Genomic DNA, 21,953 nt, shown 5'->3' with positions numbered 1-21,953 from the left:
CGGCCCAGCGCGGCGACTACAGAATGAGTTTTCCTCAACATTCTTAAATTTTACAATGTTTTACTTGAAAGGAGTTAATATCCTGTAGAGATCGCGGAAGTCAGGTAAAGATGGATTTGCTCTCTCTTTTTTTTTTTTATAACAGCTTATTTTTACATCATTTTGTACATTTTTTTCCCTATCTCAATGGTCATCCCCACGGGTTTCCCATCACCGAGTCACCCGTGTGCCATCACCATAATCCCGTGCATTTCCCTCCCTCCCCCCCCGCCGTTTTTGATCCCATTCCCCACTCCATTTGGGGTGCTGATTTTAAAAACTGGGAAACTTTAAAACAAATCTAGATTTGTTTATGGTGGGTATTTTCTCTTGAGAATTCCCTAAGGACAGATGAAAGCTGGACACCAGATGGGGGTCTCTGCTTGATTTTCTAGACCTTCCTTGCAGTTCCGTATGCACACGTAGATGCACCTGCGCCCTCCTCCTGTCTCCCTTCCTCCTCCCTCAGCTTGTCCCTACCTTTCTCCCTAACTGTAAAAGTTTGGGGTCCGGTAGATCCACTTGTCAGCAGTAAAGGTGCAGAATGTCTTTAGAAATAGAGATGTACAAGGGTGTATGTTGGATTGAAGGGACAACTCTTGCTTATGCTCGACAAATTACATATTTAGAATATTCCTTCAGTTTTTCCTTTGTAGTTCTGTACTCTCATTTCACTTGAATGACTCTGCATGGAGCATTTAAAAGTAGATCAAACAAAACTCTATAAATAAGTTGAGTTCTTACAGGCATTTGCCCAAATCAGCCTCGACAAAGCAGAGAAAAGCAACTGGCTTTATATATCAGATTTTCTTCTCTGGACACCCTAGACTCCCTCCCCAATAGCGATGGGGTTCATGCTGGGGGAGTCAGGCCCAAGCCATTTGGGGAAAGAAGAGAGGTGCTGTGGCTCGAGTCACTTGAATGAAGGGGCGTGCTGGGACCAGCCTACACCGAGGTGGGAGGCCAGGGTGTGTGGGGCCTGCTGACTGTGCTTGCCAGGGTGGTGCGCTGGGAAGGTTGGTGAAAAGAAAACTGGTTGAATTGGTAAAAATAATTGCCAAAGCTTTTAAAAACATACTTGTGAATGTAAGACAAATGGAAAAATGGAAGGATTTGGCTGACGACAGGCCTCCTGTGAGCAAGTCCGTCCCGCCGTCCCAATTTCATACATGAGGAAACGGAGGGAGGAGCCAGAGGCGGGCTGCATGAGGTGGCCGCCATGCTGGGTCTGCTGTGTCATCTGTGGGCGTCATGTCGTGAGGCCAGGCGGTGCCCGCGAGGGGTGCCCGCGAGTGGTGCCCTCGAGGGGTGAAATCCGAGCTTGTGTGCCCCTGCAAGGGCCAGCTGACCCCCCATTAACATTTTTTGGCTCGAAGTAACATTGGTTTATAACAGGTGCACAGGCTTCAGGTATGCAGCATTGCAAATCAACATCTTTTTATTTATCACTAAAAATCCTTCAATGCACACTTGAGCCTTCTAACCTAATTACCCACCATTTTGTTTGTAAAGTCTCAGTTTGCCTTTGTTGTTTGTTTGCTTGCTTTGCTTGCTTTGTTTTCTTCTTCTGAGCAGTCCTCCACCATTTTCATAAGAGGTTGAGGTGGAGGACATTATGGTTGGAGGTTCATGCTTATAGCACCAAAATGATAGATGTGGCTTCCAAGGAACTCTCAGGAGACACTGTTTACATGGGAATTGCCCACAAACAGCCACTCTTTATAGAAACCTGGCTTATTAAATGAATGGCCCCTCTGCATGTTATGGTAGCAGGAGAAACTCCTTTTTTGGCTGTTTGTTAATTGACTGACTTTAAAGCCATTGCTAGTGACTTCTTTAAGCACTGGACGCTGGAGTTCCCAGACTGAGGAAGAGCTAGTCAGGGATGTGGCCAGCCTCTTGATGATGTCACGTGGGCGCACAGATTGAGTGGGAGTGGGCATTAGTGGTGGGATGGCATCCTTATAACACTACAGAACAATGCGCTATTGGTAAATGAGTTGCATTTTGTTGAAAAAAAAAAAGTGTGCACAAAAGAGCTGAGAGGTGTCAGAGCTGAAGGGCCAAAGGCAAACAAATTGACAGAGATGATTAAAGTGCGGTGGAATGAAAGCAGTGCCAGCAAAAGCAGCAGTTGTTAGGGAAACCCAGAGCAGAGGCCCATGACGGAGTGTGTGTGCTCCTGTGAGGGAGTTGAGGGTGCTGCAAAGAGACGGGCGCTCCCCCCGCTGGGAGGGGCGGCTGCCCGGGGTGTGGTCAGCAGTCAGGCAGGGAGCATGACCTTGGCGTGGTAACCAATGGCTGTGTGGCGCTCCTTGGGGTTCTGCAGCACAGCTGATCAGAATAACAACTAGTGTGGGCTGCAGGTGTGGGGGTGTTCCCACTGTCCCCACTTCCCGCTGTCTTCACGCACCAGCCCCAGCCAGTTGGCACTGGAAGCTCCCAGCTCTCTTCCCCAGCCTGTGATAGCCAGCTCTCAGCCTGGTCCTCTTGACTGACTTGGAGAAGAGGAACCACCTTCTACTGCTAATGTCATCCTGTGATCAGAGAGATAAGAGCTTAATGAAGACAACTACTTTCGGCGGTGACTGTGATGCTTTTACAAAACGATTACAGCGCCTTGCGTGCTCTTTGTGAAAACAAGATGACACATAGACATGTTTCAGTAAGTCTTTACATTCCTCTCATCCCCCTTTCCACACCCCACCTCTACTTTAGGGTGTCCTCTTCCTTGCCGTGTTCTGTGTTTACACAGGCGTGTTCATATGCATACGACACTCATTCCCGTCAGTGCATCAGGCCCTCACGTGTTAGTTGACTGTTGAATGAATGAATGCGCTTATTAGTAAACATTTCTTGGCGTGCCCTGTGCCAGCTGTAGGTGATCAGGAGTGAGAAGCCCATGCTGTTACGGTGTTAGCTTATGGAGGAAGGAGAGACTGTTTATGGTGCTGGCATCATATTATACCTAGTACAGGATTTGGTCTTTTGACTTAGTGTTCCGTGGCCACCTTTCCCATGCCAGTGCACATACTACTGCTTGCTCTACCTACTGGATGCTTAGTTCTTCCCGGACTGGTGCCCTGTGGTTTGTAGCGGTGCCCCTTCTGGATGCTGCATTTGCTCTGAGAGGTGATGCTGACCCGAGCGTTCTTAGACATAGCTCTCTGCCTCCATCTTTTCCCTCTTGTAAGAGAACTAAATTTAAAATCGCATACACATCCTTTCTTGTTCAGATGTGCCCTTCTCTGCTCTTAGGTATGGATAAATTTGCCGGAGGATTACACATTTTGAGAGGCTGGCAGAGAGGAGTGGGTTGCGCAGTGTTCAGTATTACAGAGGCGCCGGGGACACCTGTGACGCGTGGCAGGACTGCGGGGTGCTTGTCCTTTCCTCCCTATGGCTGCAACAATTGCAGGTGACACTGGCTAAATTTGGCATCCTTGGCACTAGTTTAAAAACCTAGTTTCTTAGATTTAAGGGACTGTATTTTATTTCATCCCCTCATTTTATTTCATTTCCCTCCCTTACTCCCAACACTTAACAGATAAACTTTTAAAATATCATTCTATTTTATGTTTGCTTATTAGTGTTGTACTCTACATTTTTTATTTTTAAAGATTTATTTATGCAAACACAACCGGGGTACAGGCCAGAGGAGCAAGGGCGGCGAGAGGCTTCACCAGAGACAGAGTGGGGAGCAGACCAGGCAGATCGACGAAGTACACTGCTGAGGGGAGCAGCGGGCGGGTCAGGAAAGGTCTGCCACGCCATGTGGTCACCTCCCTGGCTGGAGGTCAAACTTGTGCTGCAGTGGCTGTGGCCAACTTCATAGTGCTGCACCTTAACTGGTCGCACCAGCAGGGAGGGCTCTGTATTCTACATTTTAAAATACAACCAGCCAGCCGTTTTTTTCTAGCTGGTCATTTCCAAAGTATCGTTATTTGTTATTGGCCATAAAAATTTTTCTGTGGCTCAATATAAACAAAAAATAGTTCACGTTTGCAAGCCCCTTCCCCGCCCCCAAAGGACAGGTAATTTACCTGCTTATCCATTTTGTCACTGGCTAACACGGTCTAAGTGCCCCGCTGAACACCAGGTTAAGGCCTTCACACTTGGCCTCCCCATCCTGTCCTTCTCCACTGCCCTCTGACTCTGAGAGTTTTAGTTCCCAGAACCATGGCTCACAGAATTTGGAATAGGTGTTCATTAGTTCGTTCATTCATTTATTCCATAAGAAAGGGTCGAGTGTTGAAGCTAGTAGGCCCTGAGCCCGGGGCTGGCAGTCAAAGGTAAGTGAGAAGGGGTCTCGGCCGCAAAGAGGGCATCAAGACACACAGCAGCTGCGGCGCAGGGCTGTGGAGCACCCTCCCTGCCTGCCTGTGTGGCTGCTCGGCCGGGCCTGTCAGGTGTCCTCACCGTCTTCTGCCAGGCCATCTGCCTGCTTTTCTGTGTCCTTCCCCAAGCCATCCCACACAGCCTCGGTACCTGACACTTCTCCCTCCATCTCTGTCCTCATCACATCTTGTCGCTTCATCTAGGAACCTCCTCTGGGCAGGTTCTCATAAAATAAGGTTTTCACCCTTACCTTGGCTCTGCAGTCCCCTTGAAACATATTCCCAAGCTGTCTTCCTGGTGTTAGCTTGGATGGTGGACGAAGAGGGCTGCAAACCACACTCTGAGCCCATGCACCTTGGGCAAGTTCTCCAGCCTTTCTGTGGAGTCTGTAAAAATGGGACCAGCGCCCCATACCTCACAGGCTGGGTACAAGACGGGGGGCATGCAGCCCCCTGGTTTTGTAGTACACAGCATACAGCTGCTTGATGTTCATTTCCTTCATCTCCAACAAAATTGCTCCCTTCCCTTCTCCTCCATGGCTCAGAGGCACTAATCAGTGGTTGCCTTCCGGGTCGTTTATTTTTCTCCTGTATTCTGATAAGACTTGGGAGCAAGTGAATGCTGGCATAGCGCTAACCTCTTTTAGATGAACCTTGTCTTTGAAGTAGCAGGTGAATGGATTGATAGTTTTCTGCTGTGCAAAGATGTCGATTCCACACATCCCTGGGACAATCAGGCAGGCTCATCTCAGGGATCAAGCTGTGCTGCTAATGAAGACTGTCCATTTGTCGATTTGCACTGCAGTCCAGATAGTGCTAAGCGTGGTGTGAGGTGGTGGTGTTTTTTTTAAACAGCATTCTTCATTTTGTGTATTTTTTCATCTCAGTTGTAATCCCCGTGGACTTCCTACCACATTTCACCCAAGTGTCATCACCATAGTCCGGTGCATGCCTCCCACACTAATTTTGATCCCATTCCCCTATCCACCCCCGTAAAATTTCCTTGGTTTATAGTGGTTTGTTGTTTTGTTTTCAATTTATTACAATTGCTTTCCGCCACCCCATCCCTTACACTCCTGTTATGAGTGAAAGCATCTAGTATTTTTATTTTTTCTTTCTGGCTTATTTCACTCAGCATGATCCCTTCCAGCTCCATCCATGTTGCTGCAAAAGGCATGAGTTTATCTTTTTTGATTGCTGAGTAATATTCCAGTGTGTATATGTACCATATCTTTTTAATCCAGTCATCTTTTTTTGGGCATTTGGGTTGATTTCATGTCTTCCCTATTGTTAATAGAGCAACAATAAAAATAGGGGTGCCGGTGTCCTTTTGAATCAGTGTTTTTGCGTCCTTTGGGTAGTTACCTAGGAGTAGGATTGCTGGGTCATATGGGAGCTCCATTTTTAGTGGTTTGAGAAACCTCCAAACAGCTTTCCATAGTGGTTGTACCATTTTGCATTCCCACCAGCAGTGTAGGAGAGTTCCTTTTTCTCCACATAATACTCATCACATATATGCACCAAAATATATTAGGAAACTGTTGTCTTCTATGAAAATGTATATTAGAAAATATATACGTACTTGGAGACTTCAGTTAGTCACTCAACAGTGGACAGATCAACAAGACAAAAAGTAAGCAAGGACACTAAAGCTTTTAACAAAGACCTAGACCTAATGAGCTTAACAGACATCTACAGAACACTGCCCTCAAAAAACTCTTGAGTACACATTTTTCTCAAATTCACACAGATCATTCTCAAGGATTAACCACATACTGGGACACAAGTCAAGTATCAGTAGATACACTAAGATCAAAATCATACCAGCTATCTTCTCTCACCATGAAGGAATCAAACTAGAAATAAACCATGTGAAGAAGGCAAGAAACCCACCTACATCGTGAAGGTTGAAACCTACACTACTAGAGGACCATTGGATCAATGAGGAGATCAAGGAAGAAATTAAAAAATACCTTGAGAAGAGTGATATTGAGGACAGAACTCTTCAAAACTTATGGGACATATCAAAAGCAGTTATAAGAGGAAAATATATAGCAATACAGGCTCACATAAAGAAACAAGAAACAACTCAAAGAAACAATCTAATCTCCCACCTTAAAGAACTGGAAAGAGAACCACAAAATAACCCAAACACCAGTAGAAGACAGGAAATAATGAAAGTCATATCAGAAATAAATGAAATATAAGTTAGGAAAACAATCCAAGAAATCAATAAAACCAAAAATTGGTTCTTTGAAAGAGGTCCCCCCACCCCAGGAGCACCCCCAGCCTTTGTGGTTTCCTCTTCTGAGTCACATTACATTGAAACAAGATGACCAGTGGGAACTTTTTCAGTAGAGGGATGATGTTGGGGCCACAGGATCAGCAATTCAGCATTCTTTGCCCTCACTGGGACTCCATTGCTTGTCCCGAGTCAAGTGGTTGATTCTCCACATACCTTTAATATGTTTATTTTGTTTAACAGTTTCCCATCCTGATAAAGGAAACCTGCTTCCTTGCATAAATTGAGGTTTCCAACTTACAAACAACTTTTAAGAAGCCTGCATGCTACTCAGTAACTTGGGAGTTGTCGCATCCTGTAACATTTGCTGGTAAACACTAGCAGAGGCCACCATCTTTCCTACCCCCAGCCCTACCTCCAGAGTACATTTCTAGAGTTGAGACTGCTTAGTGCAGCCATCCTAAAGGTAGGTGGAGTGAAAATCAGGACACACAGCATTCAGCTGGCTTACATATTAGGCTAATATTGGAAATGGTAGTTTGTCAAATAACTGATTTTTCTCTTTTGGAAAACAAGCTGAATGTAGGACACAGTGGCATGGTCCTAGAAAAGGCCTGTTTATTTTTGGACAATGGATCTGTCTAGATGTCTCTTGGCCTAGCTGCATCCCAGACCAATGGCATCAGAGTTCTAGGAGTGGGGACCAAGCATCTATAGTTTTCCTTTTCATCTTAAAATTTTTGTTGAGAAAATTTCAAATGTACGAGAACTTGTAATAGTAGTGACAGTTGTACCGTGAATACCCACCTGGAGTAATGAAGTGCTACTTTTTGTCACATTTGCTTGCTTGCACTCTCTCTACACTCCCCCCAACCCCCCCCCCCCACCTTTTGTTTCTTAAACAGTTTGCAAGTTAAAACCATCAGGACAAGACACCCATAACTGCTTTGGAGCAAGAACATTTATCCATCCTGTGGGAGGGCCCGCCGGGTGAAGCACTCATACAGTGCTCTCATCTGGTCTTAGTCTATGTTGGGTTCTACCAACAGTGTTACTTGTAACCTTTTACAAACATCAGGTCCTAGTAATGATCCCATTGTATTTAATTGTGGTATCTCTTTGCTCTTAAAATACGGAACAGTTCCTTAGCCTTTTAAAAATACGTGATATTTACTTAGAAGACTTTTTAAAAACCCAAGTGAGTTTTTGTGGGCTGTTGCTCACTTTGGATTTGTGTAATTGTCTCCTCGTGGTCAGAATGGGATTAAAGGGTTGGGCAGGAGAGTTCTGTAGGTGACAGTAAAGCCTCAGGGCATTGAATAAGGAGGCCCCTGATGGCAGTCTGCTCCATCATTAGTGACATGAACTTTGGTCACTTGGGTAAAATTGTATCCCCCAGGTTTCTCCCTTTGAAGTGGACCCTTTTCCTTTTGTAATGAATAAACAATTTACGGGGGTGGGGGAGGAGATACTTTGAGACTCTGTAAATCTTCTAATCCCCAGCAAACTGTCACTTGGTTAGCAACCACTGATTCCTGCCAGAATCAGTTCCGCTGTGATGGCTATAAAATGTGCTTGTGTATGTTCGTTATTTCTATATTTTTGCGGGTTGACATTCTTGTGTGAAAAAGAGCTTTCCCTCTTGTGCCACACTTAGCTAGTTTTATCCGTGCATCCATCTACCTAGCTGTCACTCTGGCTACTTGCTGAACGTGTCTGGGTTCTCGATTGGTTTTTGAAATCTATGGGAATACATTTCTCAGTAATGTTACAATCTCAGAATGGCCAGTGGAAGTACCATCAAGCTGATCCCTGGGTCCTTTTGAAGTTGTTGCTCAGGTGTTTGAATAGTTCCTTAATTTTGGCACGACCAGGTGTTACAGTGACACTTTGTATTTTCTTTGCTCCAGCCCTGGAAGAAGCCATTTTTAAAAAAAAGACCTCATTTCTCGAGTACTGCTATTTGGAAAGTCTGTGGTAGTGTTCCGGAAGTTCCCCCAAGTGGTTTCAGTGTGCAGGCAAGATTGCAAGCTGTTGTTTAGGGGTCTGCAAAGGGAGATGCCTGTTCCCGCAGGGTGTTTTCCCTGTGTCACCTATTGCGGCCTATAATAGTTGCTGATGGACTGTTGATGTTGAGTTGTTCGTGGATAGTGTCACTCATGAGGTCAGATTCCAGTGCAGGATGCTGGTCACGACCCCAAAGGGTGCAGTGCTAAAGGTCTGCTCCAAATGTCAACCTTCTCACACAGACCATGTCTGGAGAGCATGCCAGAAGTAAACCTGGAAACTGAGAATTAGGGATTTCTTCTTTGACTTTTATCAGTGTCTTCTCTTTTGTGACACAATTTTAGGTTAAAGCCACATTCACTGGGCATGTGACTAGGATACATTTGATTAATCTAGTGGAGCTGTTGAAAATCAAATTATTTAAATCCTCATTAGACTCATATTCTGTTTTAGGGGATATGGGATGTGAAAGATTAGATTGTGTGTGTGTTGAACATTTTCAGTTGACCCAAAGACTTCTTTTTCCACCAATGCATTATTTGTTACTATCTTTTTGTGGTCTGTGAACGGATTGGCCTTGTGGAAGTGTCGCCGCTGTAGGTGCTCGGTGGGCTCTAGGATCTAGACATGTGCCCTTTCTGAGGCTGGGTCACAGCACCCTTTTTGGTTTCTTCTATTTTACTTCTAGAGAAGATGAATCTGCTGCATTTCTTCTCCTGCCAACCAGCTTTATTTCATTAAAATATGGGCCCCGGTTCCTGGCAACCCTAAGGAAAAGCTCCTGATTTGTGGTTGTTCATTTCCTGGCTTCACATTTTAACCATTTACCATGTTAGCCCACCGAGACTACTCTGCCTTCCCAAGGCACACCAGTGAGAAGTCTTAAGAACAGTCAGGCACAGGAGGCTGTGTCTGCTGTTGTATCTCCTGGCTTGAAATCCTGGGCCCTCTGCTTTCTCACTGTGAGACCTCTAGTAAAATCCATGGTCTCCGAGTGCCTCATCAGTCTGCTCATCTGTAAAAAGAGGGTCACTGTTCATACCCAGAGGTTCAAAGTGAGGATTGAGTGGAGCAATGCATATAAAAGGCTTAACAGTCTGATACAGTCAGTGCTCAATAAATGTTAGTGCTTACTGTTTGCTTAAACAAAGCTGGTCACCAGTGGAAGATGGTTCTGAGGTCGACTGGAGGAGCCGAGGTGGCCTTCTTGTCATCTGTGTGCACTTGCATTCCTACATATGGGCTCGGGTTCTTGCATGTCAATTTTGTAGCCATATACAGTATGGCAGTAGCGACCCGGCAGGAACACCTTGTGACGTCGACCTTACTCATGTGCATTTAAGTACAGATAACAGAGAGTTGGGAACGACGTGTGACCTGAATGATTCGTCCAGCACTGGAGGGAGCGCGCTGAACGCAGGCCAAGGAGGCCACTTACCAACTGGGTGGCCTGGGCAAGTCCCAGAGCCCATAGTGCTTACTTGTGAAATGGCTGTTCATTCCAGCTCCTTTTCCGTCTTGACCCATGTGGTTGCCAGGATGAGGGGGAGATGGGTATCAGAAGCGCTGGCTCTCCCAGTGGGAGAGGACCGTTCCTGCTTGGGTAGATCAGGCGCCTCTGCCACCAGCAGCCTCTGGACACTTCCCAGAGCCTCCCGGCTCCAGGGCTTGTTTGTTGGTTTGTTTTATCAGACTTTATGCCACCAGTTGAAAAATCTTCTCACAGCCATCTTAGACGAACTGACTGGCTTGGCAGAGACATTACCAAATGTGTCCCTCTTTCTAATCCCAAGCAGCTTTACAGAAGTTCGATGCCGGGAAACTGGTTTATTCTGTTGCAGGGCCTAAACCTGGTAGGTTCTTTTCCCCTTTGTCATTGCGCATGGCTGGCTGCTTGCTACTTTTCACAGAGGGCTTTGTGAAGATCCAAATTTAAAAGTAAGTTTTCTGACTTCAGCCAACACTAGGGCTTCAGATGTTATTTATAAGTCGATTTGGTCAAGCATTTGGTGACCTCGGTGGTGTGTGTGGGCTTTCAGACATTTGTCGTGTTTACTTGTTTTGGGTTCGGATTTCTAGCAGCAGGGCTTGCTTTTGTTATAACATCTAGCAAATAGAGCTCTTAAAAATGTATAGTGGAACTTCAGCTTAAGAGGTGTGTCTCAGGGCAGGGGCATTGCAGGGGTGGAGATGGGTGCCCAGGTCCCTCTGCATCTGGATGTTCGTAAGTGGAATGAGAATGCGTCTCCTTGGCGATGCAGGGTGCTGCACTCACCTCCTGTTGTATCTGAAGCCCAGGAATAGTGGTGGAGGACTTGGTGTGGGAGTGCCGTTCCCAGCCAGGGGACGCCTTTTGTCTCTGCGAGCACCAGGCCTGTTGGTTGCCCGACTTCACCTGCTGACAGTATCATCACCCGGGGAGCTGGTCTGAGGAAGCTGCGTTTGGTCTCATGAAAGCCAGGTGGCGGGTGCTTCTGTGCAAAGGGGTGGAGAGTGGGCACCAAGGATGTGATTCGGCAAGACACTGACTCCGTGCTTCTGCCCTATCCCTCTGTTACCTCTGTTCTCCCTTAGTGAGGTTCAGGCAGAGAAAAGTGGAGCAGAGAGAACTAGGCCACTGGCTTTTGAAAAAGATCGATCAGTGAGCACATCACACGTGACGGCCTTCCTCTGGATGTGAGGCCTCAGTCCTGCAGGGGCGCCCTTTCTCATGGAAAAGATGAGAAATGGAAAGGAAGCCCTGTGGGTAGTATCCTAAAATAACGTAAACGTTTCTAAATGCGTCTCCTTGAAGTCATTGAGCCTTCGGTTTTCTAGGCCATGTGGTGGCAGGGAGGACAGATGTGAGGTGGTGGGCTCAGGGCGACAAACTTCTGAGCCATGCAGGTCTCAGTTCTTAGCTCCTGCCCACCGCTCCCCGGCTTGGGCCGCTGCTGCCGCCGCCTGCCGCCTGCCGCCTGCCTGCTGCCGCCTGCCGTCTGTCACGCACCGCAGCAGGCTTTCCTCCGTCGAATGTGGCGTGGATGTGCTGTGTGCGGTGCGTCTGTGTTTGGGTTTGCTCTTGGCCAGGGCCTCCCAGTTGGGCGCCACTGTGACCTTGAGTGTCCTCTGCTCACGTGAGGCGTGGCCCTGGCTTTACTTTTGGCTTGGCCGGGCTGGTTCTGTCGGAGCAGCCAGGGAGCCTGCTAATGGGTCCTCTGGGACAGAGGGAAGAGGACAGAAGTGGCTTTGTCGATCCCCTGTGGGGCATTTGAAATGGCATGAAGAATAGGCTGAAATCTAATCGGCCTTTGCTATCAGGCCTGAGTTCCAGCATGTTGAAAGAGTGATGCTTAGTGAGAAAAAGGGCCAGATACTTTATCTTTTCTTTTTCACATTTGGGAAAACGTTCCCCTGCTTTGCTAGCAGTAGAAGCAGACCATTCTTTCTTCTCTACTACATCACACCAGCTTTCATTGAAAATCGCCAGCGGCAGATACAAAGCCCCATCCATGGAAAACCGTTTCAGGCAACACTGCTCCAGCGCTTCGGGGGTGGGGTTTCTGCCTCCTGCACCGACGGATGGATGTCTCATGCCCATGCCTTTCCGAACAGCAGCTTTAAAAAGACCAAGAAGCATTGCTCTGCTTTCTTACTGCCTCTCTCTGAAAGACCAGGGCTGCCGTGCCTCTAGCCATGTCCCAGAGAGCATATTTGAGACAAGTCAGCTTAATTTGCCTGCATGCCTAGGAAGCCTCTCTTTAAAATCTAATTTTAGGAGAAGAGCTGAGTCTAAACATTTTGCTTTTCCCATCCAGGTGAGCGACGGAGGCGCCGGTGCCAGGTAGCATTCAGCTACCTGCCCCAGAATGACGACGAGCTTGAGCTGAAAGTCGGTGACATCATAGAGGTGGTAGGGGAGGTGAGTGAGCAGGCAGGTGGCGGCGCTGTCTGAACTCCTGGGTTGTCCTGGTCCTGTCCAGAGTGTACTCGTGGAGGGGCAGGTCTCCAGGGGCGTGAGCCCAGGCCATTTGGGGGCAGATGGGTGGCCACTTAAAATCACTGTCCTTTAGGCCAGGGGAAAAGTAATAATAATAAACAACTGTATACCAGAGACATTTTACAGGGGTGGAGTGGGGAACGGGATCAAAAACGGGGGCGGGGTGTGTGTGTGTGGAGTGCACTGGACTATGGTGGTGGCACATGGGTGATTTGGTGATGGGAAGCCCGTGGGGATGACAGCTGAGATGGAAAAAGGCACAGCATGATGTAAAAATAAACTACTATTACATTAAAAAAATTCAGAGGTAAAAAAAAAGCATTGTCCCGTAACACCCTGTACTAGGTACTTCTGAGATGCCAACCCAGTGCCACCTTGACTTTCCCCTTCTGCTTCAAGTATGAGTGGCTTCTCTTCTGGGCATCCAGTTTGGCCATGACCCATCGCTAAGGGATAGACTCAGTATTCATGTGGGGGATATGGTGGACTCAGAGGGAAGGAAAAGAAGTGACAATTATTAAAAGACCTAATATGTGGCAGGCGTGACAGGCGCTTTACTCACTGGCCCATCCGCACATCCCAACCTCACAGATGATGGGAGAGGCAGAGCTGGGGGGGTTGAAACCAGACCCCCAGACTGAAAGACTGAGGCCCTGGTTCCCTCTCTCCCTGTGCAGCCCTGGGTTCTCCACCAGCTGAGTCCTACCACATGCTGGGAGGGGCTGCTAAGGCTCCACCCCTCAGGCCTGGGGGTCCTGGGCTCCACACCTGGGATCTTGTGGCTCATTTTGATTCAACACATGTTCCTGTGGATAGAAATGCAATTGTAGATTGCTCTGTGCTCCAGAATACCAAAATGACCTCAGGGAAACTCACGGTTTGCAAGAAAGGAAGCTGGAAGTCAAGGATGAGGTAAAATGGGTGAAGGTAGCAGTGGCCAGGCTGATGTGGTAGCAGCTTTCCTGACTCTCAGGCAAGCAGCATGTGCGCACGCAGCAAAGCTGTGTTTAACGCCAAACGGCAGGCCCTGTGAAAGGCGTAATGCTAGCAAACTCGGAAGAGTGACAGAAATAATATTTAAGATTGTGTAGTTAGACGCAGGACTACACGTAGTGTCTTATAGGGTGATAAAACTATAATCTTTGAGATTGAATTCAAGGGGAGAATTCACTTGCATCTCTGCTGGTCAAAGTTTTATTGCTCTCTGGTAAGGATTATATGATTGCTTCTGGTTTCGACCAGTTAACATCAGCACTAATGGAGTTGTATACTGATTTCATAAATAGTGAAGGCAGAATCATCCCATAATCTCTCAAACACAGGTAGATGTACCTGAGAGCCAGTTAGTGGGGCTCCCAGCTTGGCACTGGGAAGACATGCGATAAGCTCTTTTGCCTATTTCCAGCTGGGGATAACCTGTACCGAGAAGCCTTTCATTCTTTGCTTCTTATCCCTGGTGTCAGGAAGGGCCCAGAGGAGATAGTGGTTCAAAATTGAATGAGTAAAATACTTATTCTCAACAATGAACACCTGAAACTTATAATGTTGCAATGCAATGTTGCTTCAATAATTTTTTTTAGTTAAAGGAAGACTGGACAACAGAATTGAACATGTATGCTAGTAGCAAAAGGGCAGATTTCTTAAGATGGAAACCATGAAAGAAATTCCAGAGAGAGAAATAAGCAGATGTGCTAAATTTTATTTTTTGAGTTAACGTTTTGGTATGAATGCAAGTGAGTTATATAAAGAGGATGGTAAACTGGACAAAAACTGCAATAAATTATGATGAAACATTGCTATGTATATCACATATGAAAATATCGTAGGGAACTATTGTAATAATGACAAGTGATAGATAAAGTTGCCCTAAACACAAATCCCGACAGGAGAAATAGTAATCTTAACCATGAGAAAATGTCCCACCCTGCTGTTAATTAAATAACAGGATTTTCCTGCTTTTGAGCATCCTAAGAAAATACTTAGTGCAAGACTGTTGTCAGTGCTTAGAAGAACTAGTGGCTTTGTGTAGCTTTATGATTCTTATATGAAGCTTTTTAACGAGGCACATAAAGAGCTATAAAAAATCTGAATTAACACCCTTAGTTCCAGTATTCTCACCCCTAGGAATTTATCCACAGATAATAGTTCACAGGGAAAAAAAAAAGTGAAACAAGTACATTGCAGCATTGCTTGTGATAATGAAAAATAATTTAGAAAGGGAATAGTTATGTGATTGAAGTTACATTATCCAGCTAGATGGCGAAGCCATTAAGGTGGCCAACAGAGAGGCCTTTGCATCTGTATCTGTCCCGATACTGTGCACTGCATTATCTAGTATATTCCACTAACTTGAGATTTTTTCAACAGCAGGGATCTGGTTTTTGTCTGTATTCGTGGTACCTGGAATAATGCCTAAAATCTAGTACACTAATAAATGCTAAGTGAATAAGTAAATGAATAAATGGAAGTATGAAAAGATTTTTTTTTTTCAAAATGAATGAGCCCATCAGAACACAGAATTGCACAAGCTGGAAAGACTTGTGTAAAGTAAAATATCCCTACAAGCATGTGGTCAGAGCCTGAAAGAGAGCACATTGAAAATTGTTGTCATAGAAGATGATTTTTTCCTTCAGTTGTAATAATGTCTTAAGGGGTAATACAAATGAAGATAAGAGAGATTACGATTAAAGGCCTGGGGAATATCGCCTTCTTACCTGCCCCATGGGCTGTAGGGAAATTGAGCAGGGCTTACTGGGGAGAGGGGAGCGGAGGGGAGGCAGGACTGCAGGGCTGCTTCCTCCTCCAGATGACACACAACTTGCCCCTGCTAAGTTACCCATCTCCTTTCCACTCACTCCCAGTTCAGGGAACGCCTCACGCGGGGCTGGCGTCACCTAGGAAAAAGGAAAATAAATATGTGGCCTTAGCTACTTACATAAAACAAAAGGTTGTCTTTGAATGCAGATTTAAAAGTTACATCATCAAGTCAGTGTCCCAGTCTTGCAGTACTCATAATAGTGCAGATACGGGGCCATCAGCACTGTGGAACAACTGTCCTTTCCTCTTGTGGTGGAGGTCGTATAAATGCCAGTAGGTAGCTTTTTGCTGTTCCACGGAAGACTTAGTCTTCAAACTAAAATAAAAAGAAAAAACAAAGTAAAAAGTCTAGCAAAATAAACAAAAGCTATAGACAAACAAGAACCCTAAACCGCAAGGACATGTTGAAGTGATATTAACAGCTTTGCAGCACTATAAAAGCAACCAGTGTATCGGCCAACAAAAATATAACATACTGGCTAGATTACAGTTTTTGATTAAGTGACAGATTGGTTCTAGAGTATTGTAAAGCTCGACACACATGCATTTTTACCCCCCCACAGAAAAGTCTTGGCAGTATTTTGAATGTAGCGGTAGCTTTCAGAAAGCATGGAGTCAAGTAGAGAATCCTAGAAAAATGATACACAGACCTTAACATTTAAGCCTGGAGTATAAAAAATGCATTCACTTGCTATTTGTCAGCACAAATTCTGGGGCTCAGGCACTTTTCTTAAATAATAAGTTTGTTGATTTGGGGTCCACCTTCTTTGATCTGTATGCCTTCTTTGATTCCCATTGGTTCTTTCAAAGTGGACTGATAGAAGAAGTGAAGCAACTAAATCTAAAATTTTACAGCCCCCATCACAATTTCTTTCAGTTGTCTTCTCTGTATTTAATGTGACAGTGGGTATTTTTTAGACATTCAAATCATTGTTCTCTCTCTTTCTCTCTCTCACTCTCTCTCTTGTCATCGCTCTCCCTCCCTCTCTCTCCCCTTCTCAATCCAAGTCTTTCTCTTCACACTTACATATTTTTCTGCTAATTAACCAAATCGTGTGCCTGCATTAAGAGCATCAGGTTTGGTTAGACACAGTCCAGCCCCCATCCTACAGCCTGGAGTGGGCTGCTAGCCTGGACCAGGCAGCCTGGGGGTCTACAGTGAAATGTAAGGAAGAAATGGGGAGCACAGGACAGTCTGGAAGTGAGTGGAGTTGACAAACGGTACTGTGCTTCTGCCCCTGACTAGAGAGCTCAGCTCTGTTCTCACCATTTGGTGAACCTGACAAAGAGAGGAACAGCAGGCTAGAGCCCCAGATAGATTTTTTTTAGCATGACGGTAGATCACTTTATTTTATGTAATATTATGTATATATGTATATATATTGCATCATCCTTCATTTTGTACAATTTTTCACATACGTATTTTTTACATCATTCTTCATTTTGTACATTTTTCCTCTCAGTTGTAACCCCCCTGGACTTCCCACCACCACTTCATCCATGGGCCATCGCCATAGTCCCATGTGCTCTTCCCACCCAAGTTTTGATCCTGTTCCCCTTTCCTGCCCCATAGAATGTCTCTGGTTTATAGGTGTCTGCCCTATTTACAATAAGGAAGATGTGAAATCAACTCAAATGCCTAAAAATAGATGACTAGATCAAGAAGATGTACATATACACAATGGAATATTACTCAGCAATCAAAAAAGACAAGCTCATACCATTTGTGGGAACATGAATGGAACTGGAAAAGATCGTGCTTAGTAAAATAAGCCATAAAGATATGAAAAATACTGGATGGCTTCACTCATAGCAGGAGTGTAAGGGATCTGGGGAAAAGATAAAGTGTAATAAAGTAAAAAATAACATCTCTAGATGTTTTCAAAGAAATCGTTGTAAATATATACCTGAGTTGTTTTTGCCTGGAATGGAGAGGACTGATAAATGTAGGTGAAGTTTTAATGCTAAGGATAGAGATGGCATCTGGACAGAGTTGCCAGGAGAAATGACTTTGGAAGGCCTCTGCAGTTTGGAAACTGGCTTCATCCATTTCGGAGTTTTTTTTTCTCTTGAAAGATGCTTTGGAGTTTCTTTGTTTTCCTGTGTGTTAAACTGGAGAAGGAGTGGCTTTTCCTCCTTGTGTTGGGTAAGCTTAGTCTCGTTTAGTGGTGACCTGGGGATATTCAGAGGGTCTTGCTTTATTTGTTCATTGTGGTTAGTTTTTAAGTACTTCTCATTGGTCTCCAGTCAAGCTGGCTGGACACAGTGGGCTTCAGTTACTGATTGAGCCGGTCCCTGGAATTTTCAAAGATGGTAGCTTGCAGTTTCAAGAAACTTACGTACTTTCCTTCCTGTGCCTGGTAGCGGGAAATTTGGTTTTCTCAGCTAGAGTTAACTAGGCCCTTGACATTCTCCAGAACCTTAGCTCCGTCAGCGACCTTTGTGGGTGCGGATGGGGAGGAGATCTCATTTCATTTTTGGCATAAGAGATTTGAAGAGTAGCTTGTTAAAAACAAAAAGAAAATGAAAAAGAAAAAAGATGCCTTTCATTTTACACTTGCCCATAAGAACTCAAGTTCATTTAAAAGCTGACTAATTTCATGGGTGACCAAAGCATACCCAAATTCTTATCCATTAAGGTATCCCCCTTGCTATCAAAGGATATGTATCTCTTTTCAAAAAAAAAAAAAAAGACAATGGCAATATAAAATGTTGTTTCCTGGGCTTTGATAATTCAAAGAGCTCAAGCTCCTCTGCAGCCACTTTTCCAAGTAACTTTGGGGTGGACTTCCCTGGCTCCCGAATGGACAGAGGTGGCAGTGGACGCGTGTTAAGGAGAGGGAATAAAGCGTCATTAGATTACTCATCAGTGTGCATGAAAAGCCCCAGTAGTATGAAGGAACCTGCTGGCAAGTATAAGTAGATTTACAATAGATTTGCATAGCATGTGATTTATCAAATATTTCATCGCTAATTCAGTGAAAGCGTTTTTGTAGAGATTCAAAGATTTACTGCACAGAATCTCGGTTTCACGACACACTTGGGACAGTCAAGGAGAGTAAGACCCACACAGCTAAGGAGGTAACTGACACAGAAAGCTGTTAGAATGACAGATGACGGTATTGACAAATGAGAAAGGAACTTACAATTCAAAGGCACAGAGGTCCTCCCTTGTCCGTGGTTTCGCTCTCTGAGGTTCCAGTCACCCCGTCAACCTCAGTCCAAGAATAATAAATGGAAAATTTATATTTATATGCAGAAGCTTTCTGATACATCACAATGCCTACATCATTCCTCCTCGCTTCATCTCCTGTGGGCATTATGTCATGTCACATCGTCACAAGGAGGAAGAAAAGTAGAATATCATTTGATCTTGGAAGGAAGAATGTGTGTGCAAAAGACTGCATGCTCTAAACTTACTGTAGTGCATTGTTATGATCATTCTTTTATTATTACTGTTAATCTCTTACAGTACCTAATTTATAAATGAAACTTTGTCATGTCTGTGTATATATGGGAAAAATTACAGTAGCTATACAACATGAAGTTTCAGGCCCTGGCTGGGAAGGTGGTCTGGGACGCGTCCCCAGAGGGTGAACTGTGCTCAGCGGAGGTGAGGAAGATGCTTTCTTGGGCAGTAAAATTTTACTGGCACAGTGGAAGTTGCAAAGTAATTGCATGACTTCAGCAAGCACAAGTTGCATTGTGGAAGGTGCTGGACTAGTCAGGAGGAGAGAGGAGAAGAGGCTTGGACAGCCTTGCTGTGAACTGGGGATCCACTCTGAGTTTTTAGAGGAAAACCCTTTGTAAAAGCACCTTACATGTGTGTTTTTTAAAGATTAACATGTCCCTATACAATTATCCCCCCAGGAATAGTGAAAGGACCACATTGAAGAATTTTGATTCATCAGAACAGTTATCCTAAAAACTTTATTATCTTGCTGACTTGATTTTCCAGTTGGAATGGAAGTGAGGCCTTAGCAGAGTCACTTAGGAATGTGGGGACGTGTAGTCTGCACCCTTTTTAAAGGATGGGATAAGCAAGTGTTGCTGAAGGATGTCTACGAAAGCCCTTAACAGAAGCGCTTTCCATCATGAGGAAAATTATGATGCTAATCATTTCCCTTTTAATTATCCTAAAGTTCTTTTGGGGGGTTATGCTCAGAAGAAAAGGGGAGAGAATAAAAATTAATTTCCTATGTGTATGGAATGTTCTGGTCCTGCCAGGAAGAGCTAAATCAATGAAACACATAAGAGCTGAGAAATACTGGCGCAGGCACTGAAGACCTAGATAACACTTGTTTATACTTAGTGCAGCCAGCTCTCCATGTCTCCAAAGCAACAGGAATGGTTATTTAAGGCAACTGAAATGGAAAATAATGTAGGTGTATATGCCTTCAGGAATCGGTTCCCTCAAAAATGTTTCCCCACTAGTTCTAATAGATGTTTTCTAGATGTATATTTTCAGCACCATTCAAATGGTAAAAGTATGTCTTAGCACATTTACACAAAGTTCTAGCCAAGGCAAAATCAATCACAGGTAACCGAAATCAGATTAGTGACTGCTGGGAGGTGGATTAACTGGGAAGGGGCACAAAGGAATTTTCTGGAGTGATGGAAACACTGTATGTTTGGTCGCTGTGTGGGTTACTTGGGGGCATGAGTTGTCTAAACTGACCCACTTGTACTGTTAAGAATTGGACATTTCTTCATATTTTTAATGCTAGGATTCCCCATATTTTCATCAGCTTGAACATATAATTAAAAAGGTGATTACTATAAGCAAATGCTGATAAAAAGTATTTATTAATTCAGTTTTGTGTGTAAATGTTAAATTTTGTATTAGCATTCCCTTGCTTAACCACTCGGCCACCTTGTCTACATAAACTATATATTAGATATAAAATATCACTTGACAGTTCTGCTCTTTTTCTGTGTACAGTGACACACAGCCTCTTCGCGTGCGTCCTGCCTCTGCTGTCTTCTGCATCACGACAGCCACTCTCCCGGCAGCTGACAGCTGTCCATAGCACTTTACCTTTGCTTCTCACTAAGTTGCTGGGGAGCTATCATTTTTGAATTTGCATACGACATCTTATTTTTAACATTAACACTTTCTAGTAACAAAAAAGAGAAGATCTGGGTATTTATATCATTTATACCTCAATTATTAAGACTTGGAAAGAACCATCTTAATGTTTTTCAAGTTAATTTTTTTTCATTGCAAAATACGTTGCCCTGCCTCTCATAGGTAGGAGCAGGCCTGGTATCGAATTTCTCATTTGATTCTTTCCAACTAAAGTGTGAGGAGACTTTGGAGCGTGAAGGTATGGGCCTTTTCTGTAACAGGTCTTAGACTATTTTCCTTTCCGGAAAGAAAGGTAAAACAGCTCTGGGCATAACGAAGCTGCTTTCATCAGCCTCTGTGCCTCTCCCCCTCATGCTTTCCTCCTTCATCCTTCCTACACTTGGGACCGAACTTTGGGTGGGGGAAAGCTACACGCCTCCCCATGAGTGGATGTTACTGTCTGTCTTTGTGCCCCAAGGCCAGTGCCGGGGTCCTTGTGTCAGTAGAGGTGACAGGTAGCACCTGTAACTCCTCATTGCATGAAGCGCTATAAACCAGCCTCCCCTCCGTAAAAATAACACAATGATAAAGGATCTTCAGCAGTGATCAGTAGGAACTGTTCTGAAAATGGGGGGCCCAGACAGCCCGGGCATCTTGGCATTCACTGGCAGCCTGTTTAGTGCCTTAGAGAAGTAGATAACGCTTGCTAAGATTGGGCGAAGGCAGAAGTGTTACTAGGCACCTGGGTGTCCCCTCACTCCCCACAGGGCTAAGGGCTGGACATCCAGGGGTTCTTAGGTGCTGGTAATTGTGAGGAAGTAGGACCCACAGGGCAATTTCCCAAACACCACAAACTGTTCAGGTGTGTTTACCCTGTCTTTCTTTCTTGCGCTGTCTCTGGAGCGAAGGTGGGTTCTTTTGGGACATAGCCATGGCTTTGAGAACCGGCCAGGTTGGTCACGGAGGGACACAGGAGTAGGGAGTGGGGTGGGTGTGTTGTTTGTTGTCAGCTTGGAGACAAGGGCTGCAGAAAACTGGCCATGAGCATATGTTGGCGAGAAACTGGGTGACTGCCCCTTTTATTATTTTCCTTGGGGCCCTGGTGACATTCCTAATCCCCACTTGGTCACAGAGGGATGCATGTCTCCCTTTAAATAAAGAAACATAAGCAAGCTTGGTTTCTAAGCAAGGGCTATATAGGCCCTGGATGTTGCTCTCTTCCTGCAGAACTTCTCCAGGATGGGGTCTTAATCAATTTTGTTCATCAGTGCCCCTGTGGCTCAGTCACTGTGGGTAGAATTGAGAGGGCCGCACAGACCTGGGGGTGCAGTACCCGACTAAGAACGGTGGCCAGCGTGCTAGGGTCTTTTGGTCCCCTTTGCTTCTCACAGGAAGGGAAAAATTCTTTGGTGAGGGAGTCAGGGCTTCCATAGATCCCATGAAGTATCTCCCCCATTGTGTGCA

The 21,953-nt window shown here is 45.0% G+C and overlaps 1 protein-coding gene across 6 annotated transcripts in view; it reads left to right on the top strand.

Moving 5' to 3' along the window:
* SH3KBP1 (SH3-domain kinase binding protein 1) overlaps positions 1-21,953 on the top strand; it is a 287,724-nt gene that overhangs the window by 139,366 nt on the left and 126,405 nt on the right. For all 6 annotated transcript variants that reach the window (XM_012730359.1, XM_012730361.1, XM_012730360.1 and 3 more), the window contains one exon: positions 12,423-12,526. In XM_012730359.1, the coding sequence (XP_012585813.1) occupies positions 12,423-12,526 (104 nt within the window). The remainder of the gene's footprint in view (positions 1-12,422; positions 12,527-21,953) is intronic.

The sequence above is a fragment of the Condylura cristata genome, unplaced genomic scaffold (assembly GCF_000260355.1).
Source record: "Condylura cristata isolate star-nosed mole 26May11 unplaced genomic scaffold, ConCri1.0 scaffold00027, whole genome shotgun sequence".
NCBI classification, from domain to species: Eukaryota; Metazoa; Chordata; class Mammalia; order Eulipotyphla; family Talpidae; genus Condylura; species Condylura cristata.
Note: the sequence above shows the minus strand (reverse complement) of the source record. Positions and strands in the feature narration are given on the sequence as shown.